Genomic DNA, 27231 nt, shown 5'->3' with positions numbered 1-27231 from the left:
ATTTGTCGGTCCGTGTGGCTCAAAAGGCCCCAATTCTCAGTACCCCATTTCGTGACCAAAGCACTTGTGAAAGCGCCAAGGCTCCACACACTTCGGTCCGTGAGTCTGAGGACATTTTTCGAGAGAAGCAGTAAGACGTCCACGCTGCCCCGCCATCACCTTCCAGCGCTTTTCTGACGCCGACTTCGCAGAGGCAGCAGCTTCCCCTCAGGCGCCCGACCCTCCCCCGCCGGCCGCGCTCGGGACCCCGGCCGCGCGCTCGGCTGTGCGCGTGCGCCGACCGCCCCAGCCGCGCTGCGCAGGCGCCGTGGCCACTTCCGGGATCTGTCAGCCGCTCCCTCAGGGCCTCGGTCCTCCGCCCGCGCCCGCCGGAGCCTGTTCGCGTCGACTGACCAGAGTCCGCGAATTCAACGCTCCGAGCCCGTTCGGACGGTCCCGACCCCCAGGTAAGGCGCAGCAGGGGCGAGTTTCTGGCCTTGCCGGCCTCCCCTGGGCCGGCCTCGTCCCGGATCCGAACCCGCGGGGGCGGCGAGGCGGGGGCTTAGGCCGTGGGGCCCTGAGGCTGAGGGGCGGGCCGGGGGAGGGGGCGGGGAAACCGCGTTCTCTGAGGGGCCCGCCGAGCCCTGGGGTCCCCACACGTCCAGATCCCATTCTCACGATTTTCGAGCTCCAAGCCTCCTCCGATGCCAGAATTAAAGGCTGCTTCTCCTGCGCTTCCATTGTGGGCATTTATCCCAGTCTCTAATATTGTGGTGAATGGGATCATCTCCCCCCAGTCGAGCGTCACGAGGCACTGTTCATTCCTTTCTTCAGCGTCTAGAATAGGGTCCCTGCGCGCCGTAGGCGCCCCTGGAATGTTTGGCTCCTGTCTAGGGCCGCTTTCCATCCTTCAGCTGTTGGGGGACCTTCCCGAGCTCGAGAAGAACCTTCCCCCGAGTTCTTTAAGAATCCCCCCGCTTGGGTGCCGCCTCCCCGTAAGTCACAGTTGTACCTCGTCGCTCCGTGGAACCCTTTTGTAGCGCCTTTCCCACCACACCCCTCCGGTCGGGCTGCCCAGATTGCCATCCCGGTGCCACTATTGCTTGGATGACCCTGGCAAGATTGCTTCTCTGAGTCCCCGTTTTCTCATCTGCAGTAATAAGATCCTCAGGGGGTTTCTGAGGCTCCAGTGAGTTTATTTGCATAAATTGCTTTAGGGTAGTTCCTGGCCCAGAGTAGGTGCTCAATAAATGTTAGCTGTTATTCCTGCTTCTCGGCATTCTCTGTGTCTCTATCTCCCCTTCCTCGTCTACCCTTCTCCCCCCAGATTTGAGGACCAGGAAAGTGTCAGATTTATTTATGTTTCTGGCCCCAACCTGGTACTTACTACACTGCTGGGCACGTGGCAGGCGCTTAATAAATTGTAGTTTAGAATCGTTAATTATAAAGCCATCTGTTCTCATACTGGGGCTTTGGAACCGGAAGGAAATGCTGACCTACTTTTATCTATTTCAACTCATTGCTGAAATTACCTAAATTATCCTAGTTCTGCCCTCTTTTATCAGTTTTTAAATCTAACCTTTTGGTTTCCTGGAGGCCCTGGGTTTTTCAGGTATCTTAAAAAAAAAAGAAAAGAAAAGAAAAGGAGAAGGTATCATTCAGGAGGCTATTTTTGCCCTGTGAGGGAGTAGGTGTAAGTGGCTGCTTCCTACACAACCTGTTCGGAGGCCTTCTGAGGTTAATTCATCTACTTACCACAATTAAAGGAGGGGATCATTCTTGGAAAATTAAATCTCCTGCTGGGGGAGAGTATCAGATCTAGGTAACTAATCCTGTGCGGAAACAGGTTCTGCCTAACGAAGTTTGGTCTGCTGGTGAGGCTGGTGCCTGGAGTTGGAACCTGTCTCTGAACACTGGGGAGGGTGTGGTGACCTTGTCGGAGCACCTGGTGGTATTGCTGGGTTGGGTATTGAGAGCAATTAGAAACTGGATGAATCACAGTCTCGAAAACTGACCCCAAGCAGGGAACTGAAATTCCCACTGTACGAATACTTTAAAGCTCCAGGGCCGGGAATTTAAAGCCTAGGTAGGTGTTTCCAAGTTCAGAGGGTACTTACTGGTGTATTTAAGTACTTACTGGTGTATTTCTAGGGATGGTTCAAAAGCCTTGGGTCAGAGGAAGAAAGGGAACTAACCGAGCATCTGTTTTAGGCTAGGCTTTGAACTACATGCTTTCACGTATTATTTAATCCTGCTACCACTGGCCTTGGGATGTCAGTTCTATGTCCATTTTACAGATGAAGAAAAATGAGTTTTAGAGATATTGAGTGACCTGCCCAGGGTTTCCTAGCTACTGTGTGTCAAAGCCAGGATTCAAACCCAGGTCCTCTTGGCTCCACAGCCCATGGCTAACCAAATACCAGGATGACTCAAGTGATAGGTAAAGAAAGGAGTTGGGGGGTGGAGGGCGTCCCTGGAATCATACTGTCCTATAAATTGTTCTTTCTCTCTCTCTGTGCTGGACATTAAAAGTTCATCAGTAGAAGTTTGTTAAATTTAATGCAGCACCTTTTTGTCTCTCCCTTTTTCTTCTCTCTACCCTCATTAAGACAAAGTTTATCAGATTTCACTTAAATATGAATCACAGTTTAGAAATTATAATTATCACCCTATGACAGAAGGTTTCTTTTTCTTTGTACAGAATTCAAGTTGTCATTATCCTGCTTTCACTGAGTTTAATGAACACAGGCTGTGTTTACTGGTGTCTTATGAATCTGACAAACATGAGTGTTGTCTTGGCCTACAGACTTAAAATAGCCACCTGATTATAGAAGGAAGTACAGGTCTAAGTGTATGTCCAAATATGGAACTTGAATGCTATAACAAAATTAGAAACGCGATTTTAGAAATAATTATGCCATTGAGTAAATGTTTACCTCTTTTGAAGGCTTTGCTGCATTGCTTATAACCGTGAGTTTTAGAATGAGAAAGCCTTTGCACCTTTCTTTTTTTATAAATTGAGAACATTTTTTAAATTTTATTTATTTATTTATTTTTGGCTGCATTGGGTCTTTGTTGCTGCGCGCGGGCTTTCTCTAGTTGCGGTGAGTGGGGGCTACTCTTCGTTGCAGTGCACGGGGTTCTTATTGCGGTGGCTTCTCTTTGTTGTGGAGCACAGGCTCTAGGCATGCGGGCTTCAGTAGTTGTGGTGTGCGGGCTCAGTAGTTGTGGCTCACGGGCTCTAGAGCACAGGCTCAGTAGTTGTGGCGCACGGGCTTAGTTGCTCCGCGGCATGTGGGATCTTCCTGGACCAGGGCTGGAACCCGTGTCCCCTGCACTGGCAGGCGGATTCTTAACCACTGTGCCACCAGGGTAGTCCACCTTTTCTTTTTTAACTGTATATGAAATGTGTGCTTTTATTGCATGTAGATATTTACATTAAATTACTAATGTAAATTAATTTACATTAATTATTATTGTAAATTAATGTAAATTAATGTAATTATTAAACAAAATTACAGACCAATTTTGTTTCAGTTAACAAATAAGCCTTTAAAATGTGGCATATAAACTAAATTGCTTTTAATTAAGCAGATGTTTATGGCACATGTTATTTTTAGTAACTGAGTAAAACCTTTTGTAATGGGTAAGCCTATGATATCAGAGAAAAAGAATCATGCACTGAGCTCTGGAGGTTTATTTAAAAAAAAAATAGACAAACAAATTAAGCAGTCTCATTTGAATTCATTTAAAAGTTTTTTTTATTTCGAGTTAGAGATTTTATTTGTGAGTTGCAATTTGCTTTCTAGAACATGTACCTGTAAAAAAAAACTAATGACCTAAATATCCTCACTCTTAGAATAGAATGTGAAACACTGATATTTCTCTGCCAGTTCAAGATATCAGATGTTTTATTTAAGGGTACACTTATCTCTTTTTGACCTTTAGGTTCCCTTACAACAATTAGCAGAGACATTTCCTTTGCTTCCCACTAAGATTGATTTCTGCTTTGTCTGAACTTTCATTGTTCACTTTACAACCTTCTGATGGCCTTTCCATTCATTTCCTTCTTGCATCAGAATTCCTATCTCACATTTCAGTCTCCACCCTAGGTTGACTTGTACTTAAGTATTGAAACGTCTGAGTGCTGTGAGAGTACCTCTTAGAAATGATAAAAAAAGGGAAGGGGGTGGGGCCGCTGACTGCTTTTTTGAAAAAATTTCTCCTATTTCAGGTAAAAGTTGCTTCATCAGTATGTCTAGATTTGGATGCCTATAGAATGGAGAGTGTGATTTAATTTTTAATTTAATGATGTTTCATAGATTCCTGCTTTTCATTTACTTACAATAAAAAGTTTAAAGAGTAACTAACATAACAAACACCTGCCTACTCTTTGCCTTGATTCACCAGTTGTTAACGTATTGCCACATTTGCTCTTTATACATCTACTTGCTGTCCTGAATGATTGAAAATAAGTTACAGAAGACATCATGACATTTCATCCCTAAATAGTTCATCATCTTTATCTCCTAAGAGTTAGGACATTCTCCTACCTAACAGCCAACCATTATCATAGTTAAGAAGTTGAAAATGATTCCGTATTGTTGTGTGATAGGTAATCCAAATACAAATTTTTCCTATTTTACGAAATACGTCTTTTACAGCTGTTTAAAAATGTAGGTTTACAATCAAGTTTCATTTATCAAATTTGGTTTTCATAGCTCTTTTAATCTAGAACAGCCACCCTCCCCAACCCCGACCTCTTTTGAATGTCCAGGCCAATTGTTTTATAGGATGGCACACATTCTGGTTTCAACTCTTTGTTTCCCCTTGGTGTTACTTAACTAATTCCACTCCCCTTTATTTCCTGTAAACTGGAAATTAGGTCTAGATGTTGATTGGATTTAGCATAAATACAATATGTTTGGCATAAATACTTCACAGGTAGGTTGGCCATATTACCAGGTTTCTCCAGCATAATCCTGTGGCCTGTTTTTTTTTTTTTTTTTTTTTTAAAGGAACTCCTTTATTTATTTATTTTTGGCTGTGTTGGGTCTTCGTTTCTGTGCGAGGGCTTTCTCTAGTTGTGGCAAGTGGAGGCCACTCTTCATCGCGGTGCGCGGGCCTCTCACTATCCCGGCCTCTCTTGTTGCGGAGCACAGGCTCCACACGCACAGGCTCAGTAGTTGTGGCTCACGGGCTTAATTGCTCTGCGGCATGTGGGATCTTCCCAGACCAGGGCTCGAACCCGTGTCCCCTGCATTGGCAGGCAGATTCTCAACCACTGCACCACCAGGGAAGCCCATTGCAGCATAATTATTAATAGTGCCCCTTTATGCTCTCTTGAAAGTATTCTGGTCTGGCTAATAAATTAAGTGGTCACTATTTATAAGTGATGGTGTGCCCTTCAGTTTGTCTCCTGTCAGGAGGCCCATCAGATTATATTGTTCCACTACTTATGATACTAAGATTGATTGCTTGGTTAAGGTGGTGACTGCCAGATTTTTTTCTTGTAAACGCATGTTTTTCTGTTTGTAATTAATAAATAATCTGTGGGATGATCATTTGAGACTGTGTGAATATCTTGTACCCCAACAGTCCTTAACTCATGGTTTTAGAGTCCCTTGATGACCCTTGACAGAATAAACTATACATTGGTGGTTACAGTACTAATTGTATTTGAATGATTAAGTTTTGACATTGAGATTGGTCTTTTTCAATGGGAGAATTGTTTTATTTATCCCCAAACATTTCAGGATCCCCAGACAACTTAAATATGGGTTGCCTGCCATTTTAAATGCTTTTTCTGTTGCTTGTTGCAGCTTTCTGTCCTTTAAAAACACTAAGAATAATGTCCCTGCATCAGTTTTTACTAGAGCCAATCACCTGTCATGCCTGGAACAGGGATCGTACCCGTAAGTATGCTATTAACTTTGCTCCTTTATTTTGGTACCTTTGATTCTTTTAGATGTAGGTACTTTTAGGGATCACATATTTCAATGTCATATGTGAACAGGACATAGATATAGCTTCAGAGAGAACTAGGTCAGTCTCTTGGTTTACAGGTAGAGAAATCGAGGCTGAGAGGGTCGGAAGGACTTTCCAGTGGTTACACCCAAGTTAATGTCAGAGCCGTAATTAGCACTCAGGCCTTCTGGCTCCTTGTCCACTTCTTTTTCTACAGTATCACCTGGAGGACAGTTTATATCAGAGACATCTTTCATTGCCCTAATAACCCAATGTCTGGGATGGTTGTACAGTAACACTCACCACCCAGCATTTAGTCAGAATACTAGGACCTAGAAATAAGCTGTTACAGACACATATGGTTTACAAAGTGGCGTACTGAGAGCAGTATTATCTAGTGTTTACTATGTTATTCATAATAAGCTTGAGTTTCCAGTTTTATAGCTCTAGCAAACTAGAAAGGGATGGAGAAGACTTTTAGAAGTAGGTGTAGTACAGCAAGCAAAGTGCAGGTAATATGACAAGGAGAAGGCAAAAAAAAAAAAATCTAAAAACAGACAGAAGTGTAGTATTATACCCATGAGTTATTTTTAAAAGTTAGGTATTTATTCACTGTCTAAAATAATAGCTTTATTGAAATATAATTCACATGTCATAAAACTCACCCTTTTGAAGTATACAGTTCAGTGGTGTTTAGTATATTAAACAGAATTATGCAACAATCACCACTGTCTAGTTTCAGAATATTTTCATCACTCCAAAAAGAAACTCTATGCCCATTAGCATTCACTTCCAGTTTTCCTCAAAACTTCCAGCCCTAGGCAACTACTAATCTACTTTCTGTCTCCATGGATTTGCCTGTTCTGGATATTATGTATAAATGCGGGATATGATAGATGGGGGAACTATTAAATAATTGACCTAAAGTTTGGGTCATAGACTTTAATTTTAAGAAATCGATATTTATTTTTAATAAATGGATGAACTAGAAAGGAAAAAATACTAGTATAAGTTCAAAAAAATCCATCATATATGTATATTCTTAACATTTTAGATTAGTCTAAGAGAGTTCTCCTGAGACTTTTATTTTGTGATTTATATTGGCTTTATTGTAAAGAAAAACTTCAATATATTTTATCAGTAGTATCAAGGGTTGTTGGGGGGTTTTTTTGTTTGTTTGTTTGTTTTTATAACCTAGTGGTTCCAACCTGGGTCTATGATAGCAGTAATGAAAGCCTATGAGCTATTTTTAGCATTTCAGAAAGTCTAACAGAAATTAAATATTTGTCGTTAATAGTGTTGTACAGGCGAGCTAAAATGTCAAATATATTTACTGTGGACTAAAATTATATCAGTTAAGGGAATTCCCTGGCGGTTCAGTGGTTAGGACTCAGCACTTTCACTGCCAGGGCCCTGGGTTCGATCCCTGGTCGGGGAACTAAGATCCCTCAAGCCTAGCGGCTGGGCCAAAACAAAATAAAATAAATAAAATTATATCAGTTAAGTATAGTAATATTGTTTATTTGTTACTGGTTAGAACTTTAATTGACAGTTGTATATGTTTCTAATAAAATGAATTTTTTAATTCAGTTTTTCTAGAAAACATTTTAAAATATGGGGTCCAAGTAGAGGTAAAAAATAATAAAGGAATTCTTCAGGATGAATATTGGGAACCATTTTCTGAAACCGCTTTCCTGTTCCTTCCTTCAGTCTGTTTTTAAAATGCCAACTGTAACATCCCTTTTTTTGTGACAATTTCGAGTTCAGGTGTTGACTATTGACTTTTTTCTCCAGAGATTGCCCTTAGCCCCAATAACCACGAAGTCCACATCTATAAGAAGAACGGGAGCCAGTGGGTGAAAGCTCATGAACTCAAGGAGCACAACGGACACATCACAGGTAAAAAAGGGAGATCACATGAGCTTAGTACGGCATTTCCAAGTCTAGCACGCTTCTGTGTAAACAGATAGACTGGTAAAGGAAGTCTGCCACGGTACTTAGTGCAGCATTTACTGATTTTTCCTGAGAAAATTTGAGAAAATATATAATAGTGACCTCAGTTTTTAAGTGCGTCTCTGAGCCCAGCTGGTATGCAGCGCTCTGCTAGTGTTACAGAAAACACAACCTACTCTGGGGACTAGAGAGCTTAGATTAGATGAGACATGAAAGCGAAAACCAGACAGCACGTCAGCTGTGTGCAACCACAAGCCAAGCTGTGTTCCCAAGTCCTAAGGGAACGCTGTGTCTTCCAAAAATTTCCTGTATGTTGTTTTTAGGGCAAGGAAGACATTCCAAAATATTGAAAAGGACAAAGAGTAATATAACAAACACCCATATTCCTGCCACCCAGAATTAGCAGCTCTTTATCTTTTTTCCTGTGCCAGAAAACTTGAGAAACAAAGATTTGATTATAAGAAGTATATTATTATAAGAAGTATTATTCCAGATAGTGGTAAAGTCTCCTCTCACCACCAGTCCTATTCCTCTCCCCCAGAAGACACTGTAATTGGTATGACATTGTCCCAGTCCATTTTTTCATACATTTTTTCATACTTTCACATACGTGTGTGTGTGTGTGTGTGTGTGTCAGTGTAAGCAGTCTTCAGTACTATTGGCTAGAATTTTTAAATACTGCATAAATGGCATCATAGCATGCATCTCCTGTGGCTTACTTTTGCATTCCACATTGTTTCTGAGTTCTATGTATGTAGGTGTATCTAGACCAAATTGATTCCTATTACCCGCTGGGTAGCATTTCATACCTCATCTATTTACTCTTTCCTCCACTGAAGGATATTTAAGTTGCTTCCGCTTTTTCCCTGTGACATTGAAGTGCTAAATTGAGCGTCCCCGGGCAGATCTCCGTTTAGGTGTGAATGTCTCTGGGACACTTGCTGTACCACAGGGGTGCGAACATCTTCAGCCTTGCCAAGCACTGTCAGATCGCCTTCATCCCAGCAGCCCTGATAGGAGTGCTTATCTTCCCACACCCCACACATGCTTGATAGAAGCAGACTGGCTGATGAGTGATCTTTGGTCACTCTATAAGCTGCATTTCCCTGATTAATAGAAAGGTTGAGCAGATGTTTATTAGCCACCTGGGTTTCATTTTCATGAGTTTACTGTTCATAACTCCTAACCATTTTTCCATTGAGTTTTTAACTTGTTCTTGTCAATTTGTAGAAGACTGGATCTTAAAGCATTAGCTCTGAGGCAGATTCCTAAGTGTACAGTAACTTTCATCTTTGAAGAAAGCTATCAATGAATAGTTGGGTAAAGGTAGCAAGCAGAGAGAGCAGTGTCGAGTTTTATTAAGCAAGTGTGAAATAAAGGAGAAGGAAGAAAAAATGGAGAATTTTTACAATGTTTTCAGAACTTAGTAAACCATATCTTGATACCAGATTTCAAGACAGTGTATTGCTTTGTTGTTAAATCATGTCTGGCTACTTTTTAAAAAAACATACTAACTTACTGCTGCGTTCAGGGAGAACTCTTGGTCTTTGACCCTTACTACCATAGTTTCTTTTTTATCCTATTTTCTGACTAAGTGATTCAACTGCTTTAAACAATTGGCCAAGCACATCAAAACTTATTCTCCATAACTTTTCAATTATAAATTTCTCACCGCAGTCTTGGGTTTCCCTTCTCACAGTGATTTTTGCACTTAAGTGGGCAGCACAGGGACTGATGGTAATTTTCTTTTTTTTTTTAATTGGGACCCTTGAGTTTTGCCTCTAATCCCCTAATATACTGATTAGCTTAAATATATCCTTCCCCCAATCAGAGAAAAACATAGCATGTTTTGACCCTCTGCACCCCTTACATTGTATCCCCAGCAAAAACTTATGACCATCCCTTCTTGCTTTTACCAGTGACTTGTATGTGATGCCAGTCAGGAACCGACTAACTATATTACCAAACCAGCACCAAAGACATAATTTCTATTTTTGTTGCTGTTGCTTTCCCATGACCTTATTTTTATGAGGTTTGGCCTATTTTCTTTAAGTCCCTTTGCCAGTGGCCTTACAGCCTAAAAATAAGAACACTCATTTTAAATTGGAATTTTAACATTAGGAAATACTTATAAATGAGAAAGGGCCAAGATGAAAGACCAAAGAAATAGCCAAAAAAGTGAAATAGTTAGTTATGTCCTTTTTCTCCCCCTGCTTCTCTTCTGGAATCCTTTGAACTTGGGCCTGTTTTCCAAATGCTCAAATGACATTTTTTTTAGATCTGAAAAAACTGTTGTTGGAAAAGTCTAAATATAACTCTGTGGCAGGAGACCAAGGATCAAACATAATTTCTCAGAGAGATAGTAACTACGGAAAAAGAAAATTACCCTCTGAAGCTTTTTAGAAGAAAAGTCTGCTCAGTACTACAGAGAAAAAGAGTATGGCATGCATCAAAGGGATATCAGAGTTCTGGTGTTTTTCTCTGACTTTATTCTTTTGTGTTAAATGCTTGATCACCATCTCCTTTTAAAAAAAACATTTTACTGTGGACACTTTCAAATAGACAGTATATAAAAGCAGAGTAATGTAATGAGCCCCTATATACCCATGACTCAGATTCAGCAATTATCAATTCACAGCTAATCTTGTTCTCAACTCACTCTCATTTCTTCTTCCTGTACTATTTTCAAGCACATCCCAGACATGGCATCACTTCATATTTCAGTTTGCGTCTCTAAAAGATAAGGACTCTTCAACAATAACCAATACAATAGTCTGGTTTTTTTTGTTTTTTTTGTTTTTTATTTTTGGCTGTGTTGGGTCTTCGTCTCTGTGCGAGGGCTTTCTCCAGCTGCGGCGAGCGGGGGCCACTCTTCATTGCGGTGCGCGGGCCTCTCACTATCGCGGCCTCTCTTGTTGCAGAGCACAGGCTCCGGACGCGCAGGCTCAGTAGTTGTGTGGCTCACGGGCCCAGTTGCTCCGTGGCATGTGGGATCTTCCCAGACCAGGGCTCGAACCCGTGTCCCCCGCATTGGCAGGTGGACTCTCAACCACTGCACCACCAGGGAAGCCCACAATAGTCTGTTTTAATTGGCATCCTAATAAGGTACACACATGGTTGTGATCAGTTGATCTATCTCTTAAGTTTATAGGTTCCCTTCTTTCTTTTCCTTTGCAATTTATTTGTTAAGAAAATTGAGAAATCAGGTTGTTTGTCCTGTAGTGTTTTCCAGAGCCTGGGTTTTACGGATTGCAAGCCCATGGTGTTTCACATATTTCTTCGTCCTCTGTGTTTCCTGTGAATTGCTAGTTGAAGTTAGGTGGTAGCAGGTTCTTTCATGAAGGAGGCACATAATGTCCGGTTGTCTTTCTTTCTGTGATGTTAGCAGTTGTTGATGATCAGTGCCCATAGCCATTAATTTAATAGTGGCTGCAACATGATAATATTCTAAATCTATCATTTCTTCTTTGTTAGCTGGAATACATTCATAAAAGAGATGCTTACCTTCATCTACTATTTGGTTATCCTGAAATATAGTTAGTATAGGAAAGACAGGATAGATGTTAGATTCCTTTCTTTTCCTTCGAAGTCTTCTGATGGCAGGAAAACAAAAAAAGATGCAACGCTAAATTAGCAAGAGATGAGAACTTGCCTTTATTGAATATTTGCCCTTCCCACTCTCTTTTTAACAAGTGTGTGTTTTAAAAGAGTTAAAATCTAATGTTATCTAAAAATAGGTTGAGGCTACGACTATGCTTTTACAACTTCTATATTCAAATGAAAGATGTAGCCACAGAAGTAGACTTAGAACTATAAAATGAAGCAGAAGGCAGTTCCTTGTATTTTTCTTAGAGAGTGAGGATTTATTGATTTTTTTTTTTTAAAGCACCTCAGGAATTCTTATAAAATACATACGTGTGTAATTAAAGTGGTGGTGATATTGGAATGGGGTGAAATTTGAGATTGTCAAAATCATTACAGAATCTCTGAGTTTTCTCATTACAAGGCAATATTCTGGATGTTAGAGGATGTATTAGTCTTCTATCACTATGTCACAAATACTACACACTTAGCAACTTAAACCAAAACACACTTATTATCTCACAGTTTTTTGTGCGTCAAGAGTCTGGGCTTGGCTTCTCTGGGACCTCTGCTCAGGGTCTCATAAGCCGTAATCAAGGTGTCAGCCACGGAAGGGCTGTTCTCATCAGAGGCTCCACCAGGGAGGGATCTACTTCCAAGCGCCTTCAGGTTGATGATGGTAGAATTCATTTCCGTGCAGCTGAGAGATTCATGGCAGCTTGCTTCTTCAACAGAGAGTAACAGAGAAAGACCTTGAGAGTCTCTAGCAAGAGGGGCGCCATGCTCTTAGGTAATCTTGTGCACTAGTCACATCCATCTCACCTTCCCAGCATTCCACTGGTTAGAAGTGAGTCAGGGGTCCTGTCCACAACCACAGGGAGGGGTGTCCCACAGAGTCGTGAACACCAGGAGGTGGAATCTCGGAGACCACTCCAGGGTCTGCCCACCACAGTAGTTTCAGAGACTCGCTTCGTATTGTCAGGAAGCTTGTAATCAAGTTAGGAAAACAAGATAGTCATAAAAATAACTATCTTGCATCACACTTATGGGAATTTATCATAAACAGATAATTTTAACCAGAGCAAGAAGGTATGTGCCTGAATGTTTATTCCAGTTTTATCTATTCTAATAAGTGATTGGGAACAAAACAGTGGGATGTTTTGGGAAATTATTATGATAAGATCAGTGTTCTAAAATAATGTATAACCACTGCTGATTTATAAAAAACAGGAGAAAATGTTTGCCATGATATTAGTATCCTTTGCAGGAAGAATATGTGCGAAGAATGGAAGCAGGGCTTTTTTGACTTTGCATATGTCCCATTGTGATGTTTGTCTCGTGATAATATGTGGGTTTGCTTTTGTAGTTAAAAATAAAATTTTAAATCTAATGAAGAGAGCTGCAAAGCTGTCTTATAATGAATGGATTTGAAATAAAAATACGCATCACTGAGAATACACTTCCCCATCTTTTTCCCTTCACTGGTATGAATAATTGAGCTGACTATTCCTGTAGGTGAATGAACATAAACTGTTCACACTACTAAAGTCACTGTGATTTATGGCTAATGGAGACTTTGATTCTTACTTTTTTCATGTAAATGTTAAGAATGTTAATTATTTTTAGAGAGATATCTATAATAAAAATTTATTAGTAGTATTTCTATACCTTCAGTGTTAAGTTATACTTATAGAAAATACCTCATCAGTAACTATAAAATGACTGAATCATAGCAGATTTTACTCTTGGTATATAACAAACTGACCTTGACTTTGGGATCCTTCATAGAGGCACCAAGTAAGTAAAAGTCTGATCAAATAAGAAAAATAAATCTTACATTCAGATACATATTTAGGTCTTTTCCTCATTTAGATGCAAAGATACTCAAAGACTCTTTCATAGAACCTGTATTATGTAAAAAAGGTATTTCGGTTAGTTTAAAAAACAGTGACCTTCAGAAGAATCACAATTTATATTTTCTCCTCTCTATACTGATGATTGTTTACCCTATATGTTGTTTTATTTGTAGGTCATATAGCAGACTTTCAGTTAATATCATGGACCAAGGTCTGTTACTGAATGAATAAAAGTACTTTCAGAGCAAAAAAAAAATCCAATAAGGAAGGAAGAAAAGGGTCTTCAGATCAGATATTCTAAAGATATGTGGCTGGGTGTTAAGAATGCCCCTGCTTGGTTTGTAACCTCCGCAGTTATAACAGCTCTGTTCTGCCTGGCCTCCAGAGGATCCTGAGTTACGGAACTTTACAGAGAAACATCCTTGCCTTTGTGTGTGAGGTGGTGACCAGGACCATAGGTGGGGAAGGATGGGCTGGGGAGGAAGGTCCCAAGCCCACATCCAGCCCTGCCACGCCGGTGGCCTCCTGCTGGTGCCGTGTCAGTTGTCGATGGCCAGGCAGAGCAGATGCCACCACATCTCAACTTGCAGGTATCGACTGGGCTCCCAAGAGTGACCGCATCGTCACTTGTGGGGCTGACCGCAATGCCTACGTGTGGAGTCAGAAAGATGGTGTCTGGAAGCCGACCCTGGTGATCCTGAGGATTAACCGTGCAGCCACTTTTGTCAAGTGGTCCCCGCTAGAGAACAAATTTGCTGTGGGCAGCGGAGCACGACTCATTTCTGTTTGTTACTTCGAGTCCGAAAATGACTGGTGAGCAACATGAGTATTTTTATTTCTCTGTAGAATCATACGTTTGGACTGCTGTGTCCTCGGTGACTTCTTGAGGCACTGGGTGGAGGCTTAACTGTAACTTCAGCTTTTCCTCATCTGGAGATTTTTTTTTTCCTTTGAAATTCTCCATTCTCTCTAAGCATTCTTCCTTCTTCTGTGTGCAATGAGTCCAATCTCACATCTTTCTCATATTAATATTGACCTGTGGTTTCCATGTTCTGATCTCCTGACTTGTTTGTTCTTTAAGATGCTACAACTCTTCTCACTCTGTACTGTCTAAATTGCTGTTTTCTTACTCTGATATATAAATTATAAACTTGAAAGATGCTCAGTGCCCTAAGGAAGTTTTTTTCCCTATCTCTATTGACTTAAAATATCTAGGAGTCTTACAGATAACAGTATTCTCCTTTCTGTAAAGTTTTATACCAAATCTGTGTCCTGGTATAATATTTTACTTGTTTAAACTGTTAAACTTTGGGCTTCCCTGGTGGCGCAGTGGTTGAGAATCTGCCTGCTAATGCAGGGGACACGGGTTCGAGCCCTGGTCTGGGAAGATCCCACATGCCGCGGAGCAACTGGGCCCTTGAGCCACAACTACTGAGCCTGCGCGTCTGGAACCTGTGCTCCGCAACAAGAGAGGCCACGATAGTGAGAGGCCTGCGCACCGCGATGAAGAGTGGCCCCTGCTTGCCGCAACTAGAGAAAGCCCTAGCACAGAAACGAAGACCCAACATGGCAATCAATCAATCAATCAATCAATCCAATAAATCTTTTTTAAAAAAAACAAAAACTGTTAAACTTTAAAATTTGGCCAGAATCTCAGAAATATTATCAGCCTGTTGTACTTACTTTATACTGTAAACCACTTGGAGCTGAGCCAGTCAAAATACAGGGATTTATTTTATGGCTAAGTAAGTTATTTTAACTACTCCTTCCTGCTTACTTTGATAAGGAAACCACTCTGCTCTACCTGGCACGTGTTCAGAAAGGGTGGTAGATACCCTTCAACATGGAATTGTCATTTAGTGCGAAACTGGCAGTGTTTGTACTTGTACTAAAAGTAGCCGGATACACATTACTCTTCATGTGTCACTGTCTGAAACAAGGAAAGGAAGGGATTATCACATTACAGTTTGTAATTTAGTAAAACCTCAGAAATTCTGATTCTTTGAAACGAGTCTGTGAATTTGCAACAAGATTGAATTATGAATTGAAGACCTGCGGTTTTTCTTGCTTGCAAGCATGTGTAAAAATAAAGCTAACAAAATGTTGTCTGCAAGAAATTGTTTAGAAGGCTCACTGTAACAAATAGATTAGAAACAGCTTTTTTCCTGGGTAGCTTTCAACCTCAGTGACTTCGCATTTTTATTCATTGAAAAATAGTCTCAGATTCAGGCAAATTGGGCTTTACTGTAGTACGAGGTATTGTCCCTTGAGCAAGCCGTTATGTTCAGGGGAATGTCTCAGCTATGGCATTGTAATTCATTTGTAGGATGCGAGTACTTTAAAACAACCTCTAAACGCCTTTAAGGTAAAATAACTGTTATAAAACAAGTCAGAATGTTGTCTGTTTTTCAGAAAAGCCCCTACGAAAAAGATTCTATAGAAAAGTGATTTAACATTCAAGGAAGGGCGCTCTGCTCGAGAGTAAGTCTCTCAGCTCCTAAGCAGTAGAACAGGATTGGTTTTTAAGCAGCAGTTTAGGGACAGAAATTGAATTAGGCCAGAATAATGACTGATCTTAGACATAAATAAACGTTTTAGTGGAGCTAGAGAGTTAGTCAGAGGCCCATCACCAGCAAGAGGTTCTGCTAATTTCTTGATTTCTCTGTGAAAAAATAAAGAATTTGCAGTTTCACGGAGACTTAGAAAGGAAATTAAACTATTTTACAACCCAAACTTAACCCAAAACAAAGGAACAAATCACTGAATATTTGTAATAAAAATTCAGCAGACTTCCCTGGTGGCGCAGTGGTTAAGAATCCACCTGCCAGTGCAGGGGACACGGGTTGGAGCCCTGGTCCGGGAAGATCCCACATGACGCGGAGCAGCTAAGCCCGTGCGCCACAACTACTGAGCCCACACGCTGCAAGTACTAGAGCCCGTGCTCCACAACAAGAGAAGCCACCGCAATGAGAAGCCCGCGCACCGCAACAAAGAGTAGCCCCCGCTCGCCAGAACTAGAGAAAACCCGCGCACAGCAACGAAGACCCAACGCAGCCAAAAATAAATAAATTTATTAAAAAAAAAAAAATTCAAGTGATTTCAAACCTCAATTTTTATTTCAAAGGTTAGAGTCACACATAATGTGAAAGTCCATGGGAGACGGTATGAGAGTTAATCCATAAATATACTTAATGATGAGGATCCCCTGGTAGCCGGGAAAGTTCCGAACTGGCTGCTCTGATGAAAACATCAAAGCCTGAAAGATAGGAGAGCAAAGGGGCCACATATGCTTCCCCTTCCTCTCTTCCTCTAGAAACGCACCTTCTCTCTGGTAGAACACTCGGCGGCCACGTGAGAACCACGTGTAGGTGTTTTTGCCTGACACACATTTGTAGGTCATTTGGGGACGGTTGCTTGATGTGTGGATAAACTAAAATGGGTTTTCTCCTTTTGTAGGTGGGTAAGCAAGCACATTAAAAAACCCATTCGCTCCACGGTCCTCAGCTTGGATTGGCATCCCAACAACGTCTTGCTGGCTGCAGGATCCTGTGATTTCAAATGCAGGTGGGAACGAGTGAGGATTGGTAGACGGCCTTGAGCTCTTCGTTTTTCATCTTTCAGCAAGTATTTTTGAGGTTCTTTTTCTTTGTAAGGTACTGTGCTAGGCTCCACGAGGGTCCCAGAGATGAAAGGAGCTTGTGATCTAGAAAAGGAGCTACAGCAAGTGCGGAAATCAGGAGGTATCAATAGAAAGCAGTGGACCAGGAGGGGCAGGCGGAGGGATGCAAGGGCGGAGCCAGGAAGTTTCCTCAGGCAGAACATCCAGGTACAGGGTCCCGCGCTCCCACGGTGTTAGTTCTCATTTCATAACCCAGGCAGCAGACTGGGCGAATTCCAGAGTGAAACCAAGATCAACAGAACGGAGCTGAACAGGGCACTGCTGAGCTGTTACTGTGCGGTTGCTTTTCAGCTAAAGCTCTTTATTTGTCGTTAGCGTGAGACTAGAAGAAACACAGCCACTTTGCTGAGAGCTTTAAGGGTCATACGGTGTAATTGCTTTCTAAAGCTGTTCTTTATCAAGAAGACTCCCTCCTCCCCACCCCGGCCTTAGCCAGAAGAAAAGCAAATGTTGCTTCATGTGGTGGGTTGGGAGGTGGGGTGCAGCATTCTTTGGTAAGCTATGTGGAGAAATTCCAGAAAACCTGGCTAGTGATTTATATCCAAGAATCCTCACTGGGTTTTTGGTTTGGGTTTTTTTTTTAAAGGATATGTATGGGAATTTGGCTGTGGGATGGGAGTACAATAGTGTCAAGGTACTTTTTGGAAAAATATTGGCTCTTCTACTTGAGAACCGGTGTTAACAGTAAAGATTTTTTCATATTCAGGAGTTTTGTTGTTTGTGATGTGTTACCCAGAGTCATTCCAGCTCCCTTAGAAGATGGAACTTAACCATACCACCTGGATTGTCAGGCTGTGTCTAAAAATCTGCTTGTACAAATAGCTTACAATTCTTTTGTTAATATTAATTTCCAGAAGTAAACTTGGCTTTGACCTGTGGTCCTGTGGGTCAGGGTCTTTTCTGTTCCAACTCTCAAGTTGGCAGCACAGTTCTTTCCTGGCTTCTGATGACTAAAGCAGTAGCCATCGTTATGAGATTTAAAGCACAGAGATTCTGAGGTCACATCATCTAACTTACAGATAATTCGAGGCTTCCTTCGCCTCTCCACTGTCCTGCCTCTTCCAGAGCTGCTGCCGCCATTATTGTTTTAGGGGGAAAATATCCCAGATCACTTTGGGAGTCTTTAAGTTTCAGAAGTTTTTGAAGAGAAGCAGTATAAAGAAATAGCATTGGAGGGCAGATCCCCAGCTGTTCTCTAGCCCTTCTGCTTCCCAGCTCTGGGTCAGAACATCCTCACACGCAGCTTCATGGAATTAGAGAAAGAGACTGATGACCCCAGGCTGTAAAGGACCCGCCTTCATCCCAGACTAGACCTGCCACAAAGGCTGGACAGTGGACCTGAGAGCGACACTAGGGAGAGCCTGCCCACTCTCACTGGCCTCCCTTGACTTTCTCTTTGGATATCTCTTTCTTCCTATCTTTCCTTCCTTTCTTTTCTTTCCTTTCTTTCTTTTCTTTCCTTCCTCCCTTCCTTCTTTCCTATCTTTCTTTCCTTCCTTCTTTCTTTCCTTCTTCTTTCGTTTTGCCAGGTCTTAGTTGCAGCAGGCGGGCTCCTTAGTTGCAGCATGTGGGATCTAGTTCCCTGACCAGGGGTCAAACCCGGGCCCCCTGCATTGGGAGCATGGAGTCTTAACCACTGGACCACCAGGGAAGTCCCTCCCTTTCTTTCTTTAACTGAGTTAATGCCAGTGGTTTATTGCAGAGTGGCAAATAGTTTCCTCTCTCTTACCATTTGACTGTGTGGGCTCTGGACTGCTGTGTTAAGAATGATGGTGAAGCAGACACGAAAGTATGCTGTGCTCATTTAGCAGAGTCTGCCATGGGCCAGGGAGCGGGGAGGGGCAGGACAGCAAGGCCCTCCTCTGGGTGCACTCCAGGAGGGAAGGGCTTTTGTGTCCATCACTTTTAGAGCTATGCCCCGAGAGTAGTGCCTGACGCGACGTAGGCCAAACTTGAATTGACCTGTAGGCAGCCCTTAGAACCCTTCTGTGTCTTAAGAGGTTAGTGTATCTGAACTTGTCTGTCTTCAGGTTTTGCTTTTGATGAGTCAGTATCTTTTCATTTTGGGGCACCTTACAGCAGCTGCCTGTGGCCTGTTTCTATATACAGGTATTTTCATTTACTCTTTCCTTCTCTTCCTGCCCTTAAACCACAGAGTGTTTTCTGCCTACATTAAAGAAGTGGATGAGAAGCCAGCCAGTACACCCTGGGGCAGCAAGATGCCTTTTGGTCAGCTGATGTCAGAGTTTGGTGGCAGTGGCACTGGCGGCTGGGTGCATGGGGTCAGCTTCTCCGCCAGCGGGAGCCGCCTGGCCTGGGTCAGCCACGACAGCACCGTGTCCGTTGCCGATGCCTCAAAAAGTGTGCAGTGAGTATCTGCCTTCGTCTGGACTTAGAGAGGAGTGGGGTGGGATCTCAGCAGCTGGCCTGAGGCTGCCCTTCCCTGGGTATAAGTGCAGGGCACCAGCATAAAAATCCGAACCAGGCTGCAAGGCAGCCTTTAAAGTTATCTTCACACATTTAGATTGTCCATTTGGGGAAATTTTGAGGACTTAGGTCTCACTTCCAGAAACACTTCTTAATGGAAGTGCTGATTGTGATTCCTCCAAAGGAGTCTCCTGGTTTGCTCCTGGTAAGAGTTCCTTCAGATGGCAGTTTAGTCTGTTCCTGTGAATTCCTCACAGCATGTAAATGGCATCCAGCAGCCTTAGATGAAGTGGGAGATGTGTTCTTACTCTGTGTAGTCAGTGGACAGTGCTCCGTTCATGTGGGCCTTCATGCAGTGACACTTGACACCCTGGCAGCCAGTCCCCCTGGTGTGTGCGCTGGGGGAGCCCGAATCGCAGAGACTCGCTGTGGGGAGGTGCCTGCTCGGCCCTGAGGAGAGCAGTGTGTGTCTCATCACACTTCAGTTTGTGTCTGCTTATCGTGTCTAGAGGGGGAGAGAGTGTGACCGCAGTCCTTTCCGCTTGTGAATCTTGGTTCTGTCCCGGTGAATCCTTTCCGCTGGCAGCTAAAGGTAACCCACCTGTAAGGGTTTCCTGACTTGTCCCCCGTGCAGGGAACCAGTCACATCTGACTCCCCCTGCCCCACACTGACAACAAAGTGACATTTCAGAAAGAATATATTGAGGTGAATTTTTTTTTTTAATTTTTTAAACACCCCCCCAATCTAAATTATGAAGCCTTCCAGAAGATTTCTGTACATATATAGACACATATATCTTTTCTTTTCTTTTTTTTTTTTTTTTTTTATTTATGGCTGTATTGGGTCTTCGTTTCTGTGTGAGGGCTTTCTCTAGTTGTGACAAGCGGGGGCCACTCTTCATCACGGTGCGCGGGCCTCTCACTATTGCGGCCTCTCTTGTTGCGGAGCACAGGCTCCAGACGCGCAGGCTCAGTAATTGTGGCTCACGGGCCTAGTTGCTCCGCGGCATGTGGGATCTTCCCAGACCAGGGCTCGAACCCGCGTCCCCTGCATTGGCAGGCAGATTCTCAACCACTGCGCCACCAGGGAAGCCCTATCTTTTCATTTTTAACTCCAATGGGATTATGGTATACATTTTGTATAGTAATTTGCTCTTTGTCATTCAATAATGTTTTGTCATGGCTATTTGATTTCTGTACAGTTTATTGTAATGCATAATAAGCTCTTAGCATATGCTTATATTATAAGCTCTTGTCTACCTTCGTATTGATTTATTATTTGGCTTCTCCGGTCCTGCAAGTCAGATTACATCCGCTACCCTTCTCCATCTTAGAGTATTTCATGTAGTAAGAGCCAGGTATGCCACAGGAGAGCCTAAGATGAGGTGTTAGGACTTTAATCCAATACCATTCGTACTGAAGGGGATAGGGCAGGGGTGTCTCCTGAGACACAGTTTCAAAATGAATCATCTTTTACATGGAGCCATATGATCCTACTTCATCAACCAGCATGTTTGCGGCCATATCTGTGTAATCTCTCGGCCAGATGACCATGAAGCATATGTGTGTACACACACACAAACACACACACACGGCCCATTCACCTGTGAGCTCCTGGCTGGCCAACACTGTGTCATGTTCATCGGTGGCCGTAGCTCCTGCCCCGGTGCCTGGTGGGGCACAGAATAGACTCCCATAAATGTCTGTGGTCCCAACCCTCTAGGAGCCCACGTGAGCACAGGCGAGGAGAGGGGAGCAGAGAAAGGCCTTCAGTCCTGTGTGACGATGACAGTCAACTCTAGGAGGCCAGAGAGAGGAGCAGCCACTGCAGGCTGAAGTGGCCCAGGAAGGCTGTTCATGGGGGTGATGAAACTCAAGCCGAGTTTCAGAGACCGGGGTGGACTTTAGATAATCAGGAGGAGCAGAAAGGGCATGTGGGTAACGGGGCAGGGGGAGCCGAGGCGGCAGAGAACCAGCGCTCCTGGGGCCGCAGTGTAGGGCAGTTTGTGGTGAGCAGGGGTGCAGGAGGGGTGGGCACAGCCAGAGGGGGCAGAGGCCTGCGCATCTGCGGGTCACCTCAGGGCTGGCTCATGCTGGAGATTCCTGGAGGCCTGGGTCATGGGGTTCCTCTCAACATAAGTGTTCGTTCATCCTGCCAAGCCCCCATGAGAACGGGTCCTTTGTCGTCTGTGTCTGAAGAGGCTGCGTGGTCCGCTCCATCTCGGGTTAACACTGTTCTTGTGTTCAGGGTCTCAACTCTGAAGACAGAGTTCCTGCCCCTCCTGAGTGTGCGCTTCGTCTCGGAGAACAGCGTCGTGGCCGCTGTAAGCATCTCTCTTGCCCCGGGGCCTGTGCTTACTCTCCAGAACGGGAGCAGGGCGTGCCCTGTGGCTGTGCGCACGAGCACGGGGCAGCAGCCTTGTAGGGGAAGCAGCTCGAGAGGCTCCCGTGGTGGGGCCGCTCTGCTGGGGCGCTCGCTGGGCACACACCCCGCAGGGCCTGACCGATCCCTCGTTTCAGGGCCATGACTGCTGCCCCATGCTCTTTAGCTGCGACGACCGCGGCTGCTTGACCTTCGTCTCCAAGCTAGACATCCCGAAACAGAGCATCCAGCGCAACATGTCGGCCATGGAGCGCTTCCGCAACATGGACAAGCGGGCCACGACCGAGGACCGCAACACGGCCCTGGAGACGCTGCACCAGAACAGCATCACGTAGGTGCCGCCCGGCCCCCGGCCTGACGGCTGTGCAGAAGGGTTAGGTGACCGGGCTGCCCTTCTCCCCGCTTCGTTCCCTGTGACGGGTCCCTGTGATGTTCTGTGTCCTGCGGGCCCAGACATCCGTTCAGGAACAGGGGCGGCGAGGGGTCTGTAACTTCCTGGCTGCAGGCTCTCACTTCCAACTCGTCACAGAGAGCGAGCCGCCCCCACGTAGTCATTACGTCCTTCAGGGCATAGACGGTCTGGGCGTCCCGCGTGCGGAGCGCAGGCCCTGCTGCGGTCCTGTGAGCTGGCGCGGCCTGTCACGCAGCCTCTTCTGGGTCTTGCTTTCTCAGAAACTTGACTGAGGACAAAAGGAGACCTTCCTGAATGTCGTGTTCCTCTAATAATGAGCACCTGACAGTCATATCCTGTTTGAAAGGTAGCTGTCACTTCAACCATGGATTTCAAGTAAGGTGTACAAGTAAGAAGATCGTTTAATTAGAGAGACAGATTTTTCAGCATCATTATGACAAAGCCAAAAAACTCCTTGACTTATTTTTCATCAGGCGTCTGTGGTTAAATAAGACAGTAGAATTGTGTCGTGTCCAGAAAGCTTGGTTGTTTTCTTTTTTAATCTAGAGGAGAAATGCACTATGTTCTTTTTTTTTTTTTTTAATTTATTTTTGGCTGTGTTGGGTCTTCATTGCTGTGCGCATGCGCTCTCTAGATGTGGTGAGCAGGGGCTACTCTTCATCGCGGTGTGCTGGCTTCTCATTGCGGTGGCTTCTCTTGTGGAGCATGGGCTCTAGAGCGCAGGCTCAGTAGTTGTGGCTCATGGGCTTAGTTGCTCCGCGGCATGTGGGATCTTCCTGGACCAGGGCTCGAACCCGTGTCCCCTGCATTGGCAGGCAGATTCTTAACCACTGCACCACCAGGGAAGCCCTGCACTGTATTCTTTGACTAGACCTTTTGTGTTGAGAGACTTTAATGTGGGTGATGATCATGGGAAGAATAATGGAAACCTCTAGACTTTCTCTTCGAGAGAATTTCTTTTTTTTTTTTTAATAAGATTCGTATTACTTTCTTTTTTTTATTATTTACTTGGCTGCGCTGGGTCTTAGTTGTGGCATGCGAACTCTTAGTTGCAGTATGTGGGATCTAGTTCCCTGACTAGGGGTCAGACCTGAGCCCCCTGCATTGGGAGCTCAGAGTCTTAGCCACTGGACCACCAGGGAAGTCCCTCTTCAAGAGAATTTCTAACTGCAGGTTGTCATGTTCAGCGGAAAGGGCCACTGGGCTTAAAATAGGCTGGAAATATCTGTGCTCTATTGAAAAGTAGTCATTTGAAGGCATAGCAGAACTTTTCTCCACACTTTTCAAGTTCCTCTGTCTTAAATGATTTTCAAAATTATTTTCTGTGAGGTTCTCTTAAGCTTCTCTGCAGACTGTGTATCTGTAAAGAGACAGCTCTCGTTGCCTTTTTGAGACTTTGAGGTTAAAAATAAAAAGACCCTTGCAGATTGGCGTGACTGCTTTTATTTGCAGATATTAAGGCCTCTTTACCCTAGAGCAGGGTCAGCACACTTTTTGTATAAGGAACCAGAGAGTAAATTTTAGGCTCCGAGGACTACACGGTCTCCATAGACCGTAGTAGACAACTACTACAGCTCTGCCATGTGGCCTGCAGGCTGCCGTGGACAGTACAGAGATAAATATGCATGGATGTATTTCAGTAAAACTTTATAGGGACTTCCTTGGTAGCACAGTGGTTAAGAATCCGCCTGCCAATGCAAGGGACATGGGTTCAAGCCCTGATCCAGGAAGATCCCACATTCCGCAGTGCAGTTAAGCCCATGCGCCACAACTACTGAGCCTGCGCTCTAGAGCTCACCAGCCACAACTACTGAAGCCTGCGTGCCTAGAGCCTGTGCTCCGCAACAAGAGAAGCCACCGCAGTGAGAAACGCACGCACTGCAACGAAGAAGTAGCCCCCGCTCGCCACAACTAGAGAAAGCCCGCGCGGGCAGCAACGAAGACCCAACGCAGCCAAAAATAAATTAATTAATTTTAAAATTTATTTAAAAATAAAAAAATAAAACTTAATAGACACTGAAATGTGAATTTCGCATAATTTTCATGTCATGAAATAATAGCCTTTTAATTTTTTTCTAAGCACTTAAAATTGTAAAGGCTATTCTCTAGCCCATAGGCTGTGCAGAAACAGGTGGTGTGTGCCATCCCCTTCCCCAGAGGGAATGTTCTAGGCATTTCAGGGAGAAAGACAAATATTGTCTGAGCTGTGGAATTGGTTTTCTTGAGAGTTTTTCAGATAATCAGGCTAACCCAAGTTGTTTCATCAGTCTCCTCTGCTGAGCTTGGTTGGAATTCTGTGGTGTGTCTGAATGTTGCTAATATTAATAATGATTAATTTCAAAGGAGAGCTTTTGACTCATATGCCCTCATTGTCCTAGAGGGTAATTTGGGAGTTTTGGTTTGGAGCCAGTTGGATTTCAGTCGTGCTTCATGATGCCTCTAGTATTTTTTTAAGCAGGGTGTCCATTTCAGTCACAGCTGTGGTCGTGGCCTCTCCTGGCTCCGCAGGGCGCACGCTGTGTGGCCTGAATTGTCCTGCTTCTCCACGTCCCGCTAATTAGTGCACATTCTTAACTTTTCTCTCTTTCCAGTCTTTTTCTTTTCTGGATATCTGGTAATAAAATACATTTTAATATTTTCTGAGTCAGATCGCTACAGACTAATATCTATGGACACTTTAAAGGAATTGATAGACAGTTTGTTTCCTGAAACCGCTGTTACCCTTCTAGGAAGGTTGGAGCTCACTTCCACCATGTGCCTTACAGTCTCTCTCTTGTCTTTGCCTTTTTTCAGTCAAGTGTCTATTTATGAGGTGGACAAGCAAGATTGTCGCAAATTTTGCACTACTGGCATCGATGGAGCCATGACCATTTGGGATTTCAAGGTATCGTCTATGTTTCAGAACAGATCTCGTTTGTGTTAAAAGTCTTCCCATGAGAAGACTGGTCCTCATTTCTTGGACCCAGCCGTCAACTGCAGTGCACGTCAGGAGTGCAGTGCACCGGCTGTGGTTCTCCTGAAACCCTGGGAGTTGTTAGCAGGAGAGAGCCGCGCTTTCTCACCGAGGTGCAGTCCACACTCTGGATGTCCTCGGAGTCACTGAGGGGGGCTGGGGGCTGCTTTTGTGGGGCCCCAGGTTGGGCCCGGACTAGCTGAACTCTGTAGACATGTTTTTATGGTTGACACCAACTAATCGGATCAGCACTCCCTGCCTGCCTGCCGGGTGCCGGGCCGGGTGCCAGCACTGAGGACGTGGACGTGAAGGAGCCCTCGGGGAGCTCGTCGTGGGAGAGGGAGGAGGGTGGGGGTCGGGTGGAGCTCCGGGAGAGGAGCCAGCGCCTCTGTTTTCACCTTGAGGAATTGGGGGGCTGCACGGACTGCCTGAGCTGCCTCTCCGGGCGAGCGGTCTGAGCTGCAGGGGCAGCGCGTGCAGAGCAGCCGAGCGGCTCAGGGGGCGCGCGCTGCACTCAGGCCCCGCCGTGGGAGCTGCGGAAGCAGAGCAGAGCGGGCCCTGCCTGCGGGCAGCTGGGGGCTGCTCCGGAACCGACGTGGAAAGGCACCTGCTGTGACGTGCAGGTGGCCTGGGTGGCCAGGACTCTGGACAGAGGCTGCCGGAGTGAACGGGTGGCGGGGATGTGCCTCCAGCCGTGCCGGGGGGCAGGGGGTGGCCAGGAGGTTCTGGACCAGAGGGATTTAGGAGGCCGCGTGGAGGGGTGCTGTGACCATGAGGGACAAACCCCGGAGGCCTGTGCACCCTCCAGCTTCGGGGTTGGGATAAGGAGGCGGGGAGGAGGGGCGGGGGTAAGAGAGCAGCTCCGGTGTGCAGCTCTGCGGACTTAACCCCCAGAAGTTAAACGTTTACAGAATTCGGCCACTGCCTGTGTGGTTCCATGATTGATGTTGCTGCCTCTACAAGTGTCTCCTCACCCTTGTTACCTTCACCTGCTTTGGGGTATCGCGCACCTGTGTAATTAGCTCCACCTGGGCAGGTAGCTGCGCCCTTCATCCTTTGATCCCTGCGGCCAAGTCCTTTCTCCTCTGCGAGTGAGCTGGGAAGTTCCAGCGCATTTTCCTCGCTGATCCGTCCGCCTTTGAGCACCGCTAGGCGTTGTGCACCAGGCTGGCTGCATGGGGGCCACAGAAACACGGGAGTGCCTGCCATCAGGGCACCCGGAGTGAGGGCCAGTGACACAGATGATAAGCAGATACGTGCCCTGGGAGCAGGCGTGTGCCCAGGGCCTGTGGGCTGGGGCCGTGGGTACAAGGCGGCGCAGGGCCTGGAAGGGCCAGCAGGGGGAGCCCTGCCCGGGAGAGTCTCTGCAGGCCAGAGTCCGGGAGCCCGTCTCAGAGGGAGCGGGTTTCAGCCAGGAAGGAGGGGGTGTGGGGTAGTGCCTTGGGGAAAACACCAGGATGGCCGGTCCCCACTGACCATCGGTGTTCTTCCTGCCGCTCTCCAGACCTTAGAGTCTTCTATCCAGGGCCTTCGGATAATGTGAAGCTGAGCGAGCCTCCCAGATCCAGCATGAGGACGGACAGGCTGCGCTGGGCAGCTCCGCCATTCGCATGATGGGCAGGAGAGCCGGCCGCCAGGAAACACTGAAGACACATATGGCGCAAACCTTGTTGTGTGTTTTGTTTGAGGATAATTGGTGAAAGTGTTGGTTTTTTAAAAGCAGCAGTGATTTGGGTTTTGTTTTTTGTTTTTTTGTTTTGCTGTTTCATTCCATTCTTGACCAAAGCTTCTCTTTAAGTAGTTTATTATGGAAAATTGTCACACTAACTTAAAGGAAGGCGTGGGGGAGGTATGTAAATTGTCCGCTAAAAAATTAAATAAAAATCCTGAATGTGTTTTTGGTTTTGTCTCCTCATACCGTTTGCATTTTTAGTAGGAAAAGATGGGTAAATTCTTTGTTATACTAGTTAGTTTTTAGGGTAGAACCTTAGATTCTTAGTTTCTTATATTGAGCCATCTTGTACAACCTTTACCCAAAAG

At 44.7% G+C, this 27231-nt stretch overlaps 1 protein-coding gene across 1 annotated transcript; it reads left to right on the top strand.

Moving 5' to 3' along the window:
• The first annotated feature begins 332 nt into the window (after positions 1-332).
• Positions 333-27106, top strand: ARPC1A (actin related protein 2/3 complex subunit 1A). The gene is made up of 10 exons (XM_061208740.1): positions 333-446; positions 5802-5894; positions 7741-7845; positions 13928-14150; positions 16794-16901; positions 19172-19384; positions 21692-21767; positions 21964-22157; positions 25032-25122; positions 26696-27106. The coding sequence occupies exons 2-10, from the start codon at positions 5831-5833 to the stop codon at positions 26732-26734; spliced, it is 1113 nt and encodes a 370-aa protein (XP_061064723.1). The 5' UTR covers positions 333-446; positions 5802-5830; the 3' UTR covers positions 26735-27106.
• The last annotated feature ends 125 nt before the right edge of the window (positions 27107-27231 follow it).

The sequence above is a fragment of the Eubalaena glacialis genome, chromosome 13 (assembly GCF_028564815.1).
Source record: "Eubalaena glacialis isolate mEubGla1 chromosome 13, mEubGla1.1.hap2.+ XY, whole genome shotgun sequence".
Classification (NCBI taxonomy): domain Eukaryota; kingdom Metazoa; phylum Chordata; class Mammalia; order Artiodactyla; family Balaenidae; genus Eubalaena; species Eubalaena glacialis.
This window is presented reverse-complemented; position numbering and strand designations above follow the sequence as displayed.

What these genes read in the sequence shown, in the direction of transcription:
- ARPC1A (XM_061208740.1), top strand. Translation starts at nt 5,831, where the DNA reads ATGTCCCTGCATCAGTTTTTACTAGAGCCAATCACCTGTCATGCCTGG. An exon ending in CTGGAACAGGGATCGTACCC is followed by an intron (nt 5,895 to 7,740) that starts GTAAGTATGCTA and finishes TTTTTTCTCCAG; the next exon opens with AGATTGCCCTTAGCCCCAAT. An exon ending in TTCGAGTCCGAAAATGACTG is followed by an intron (nt 14,151 to 16,793) that starts GTGAGCAACATG and finishes CTCCTTTTGTAG; the next exon opens with GTGGGTAAGCAAGCACATTA.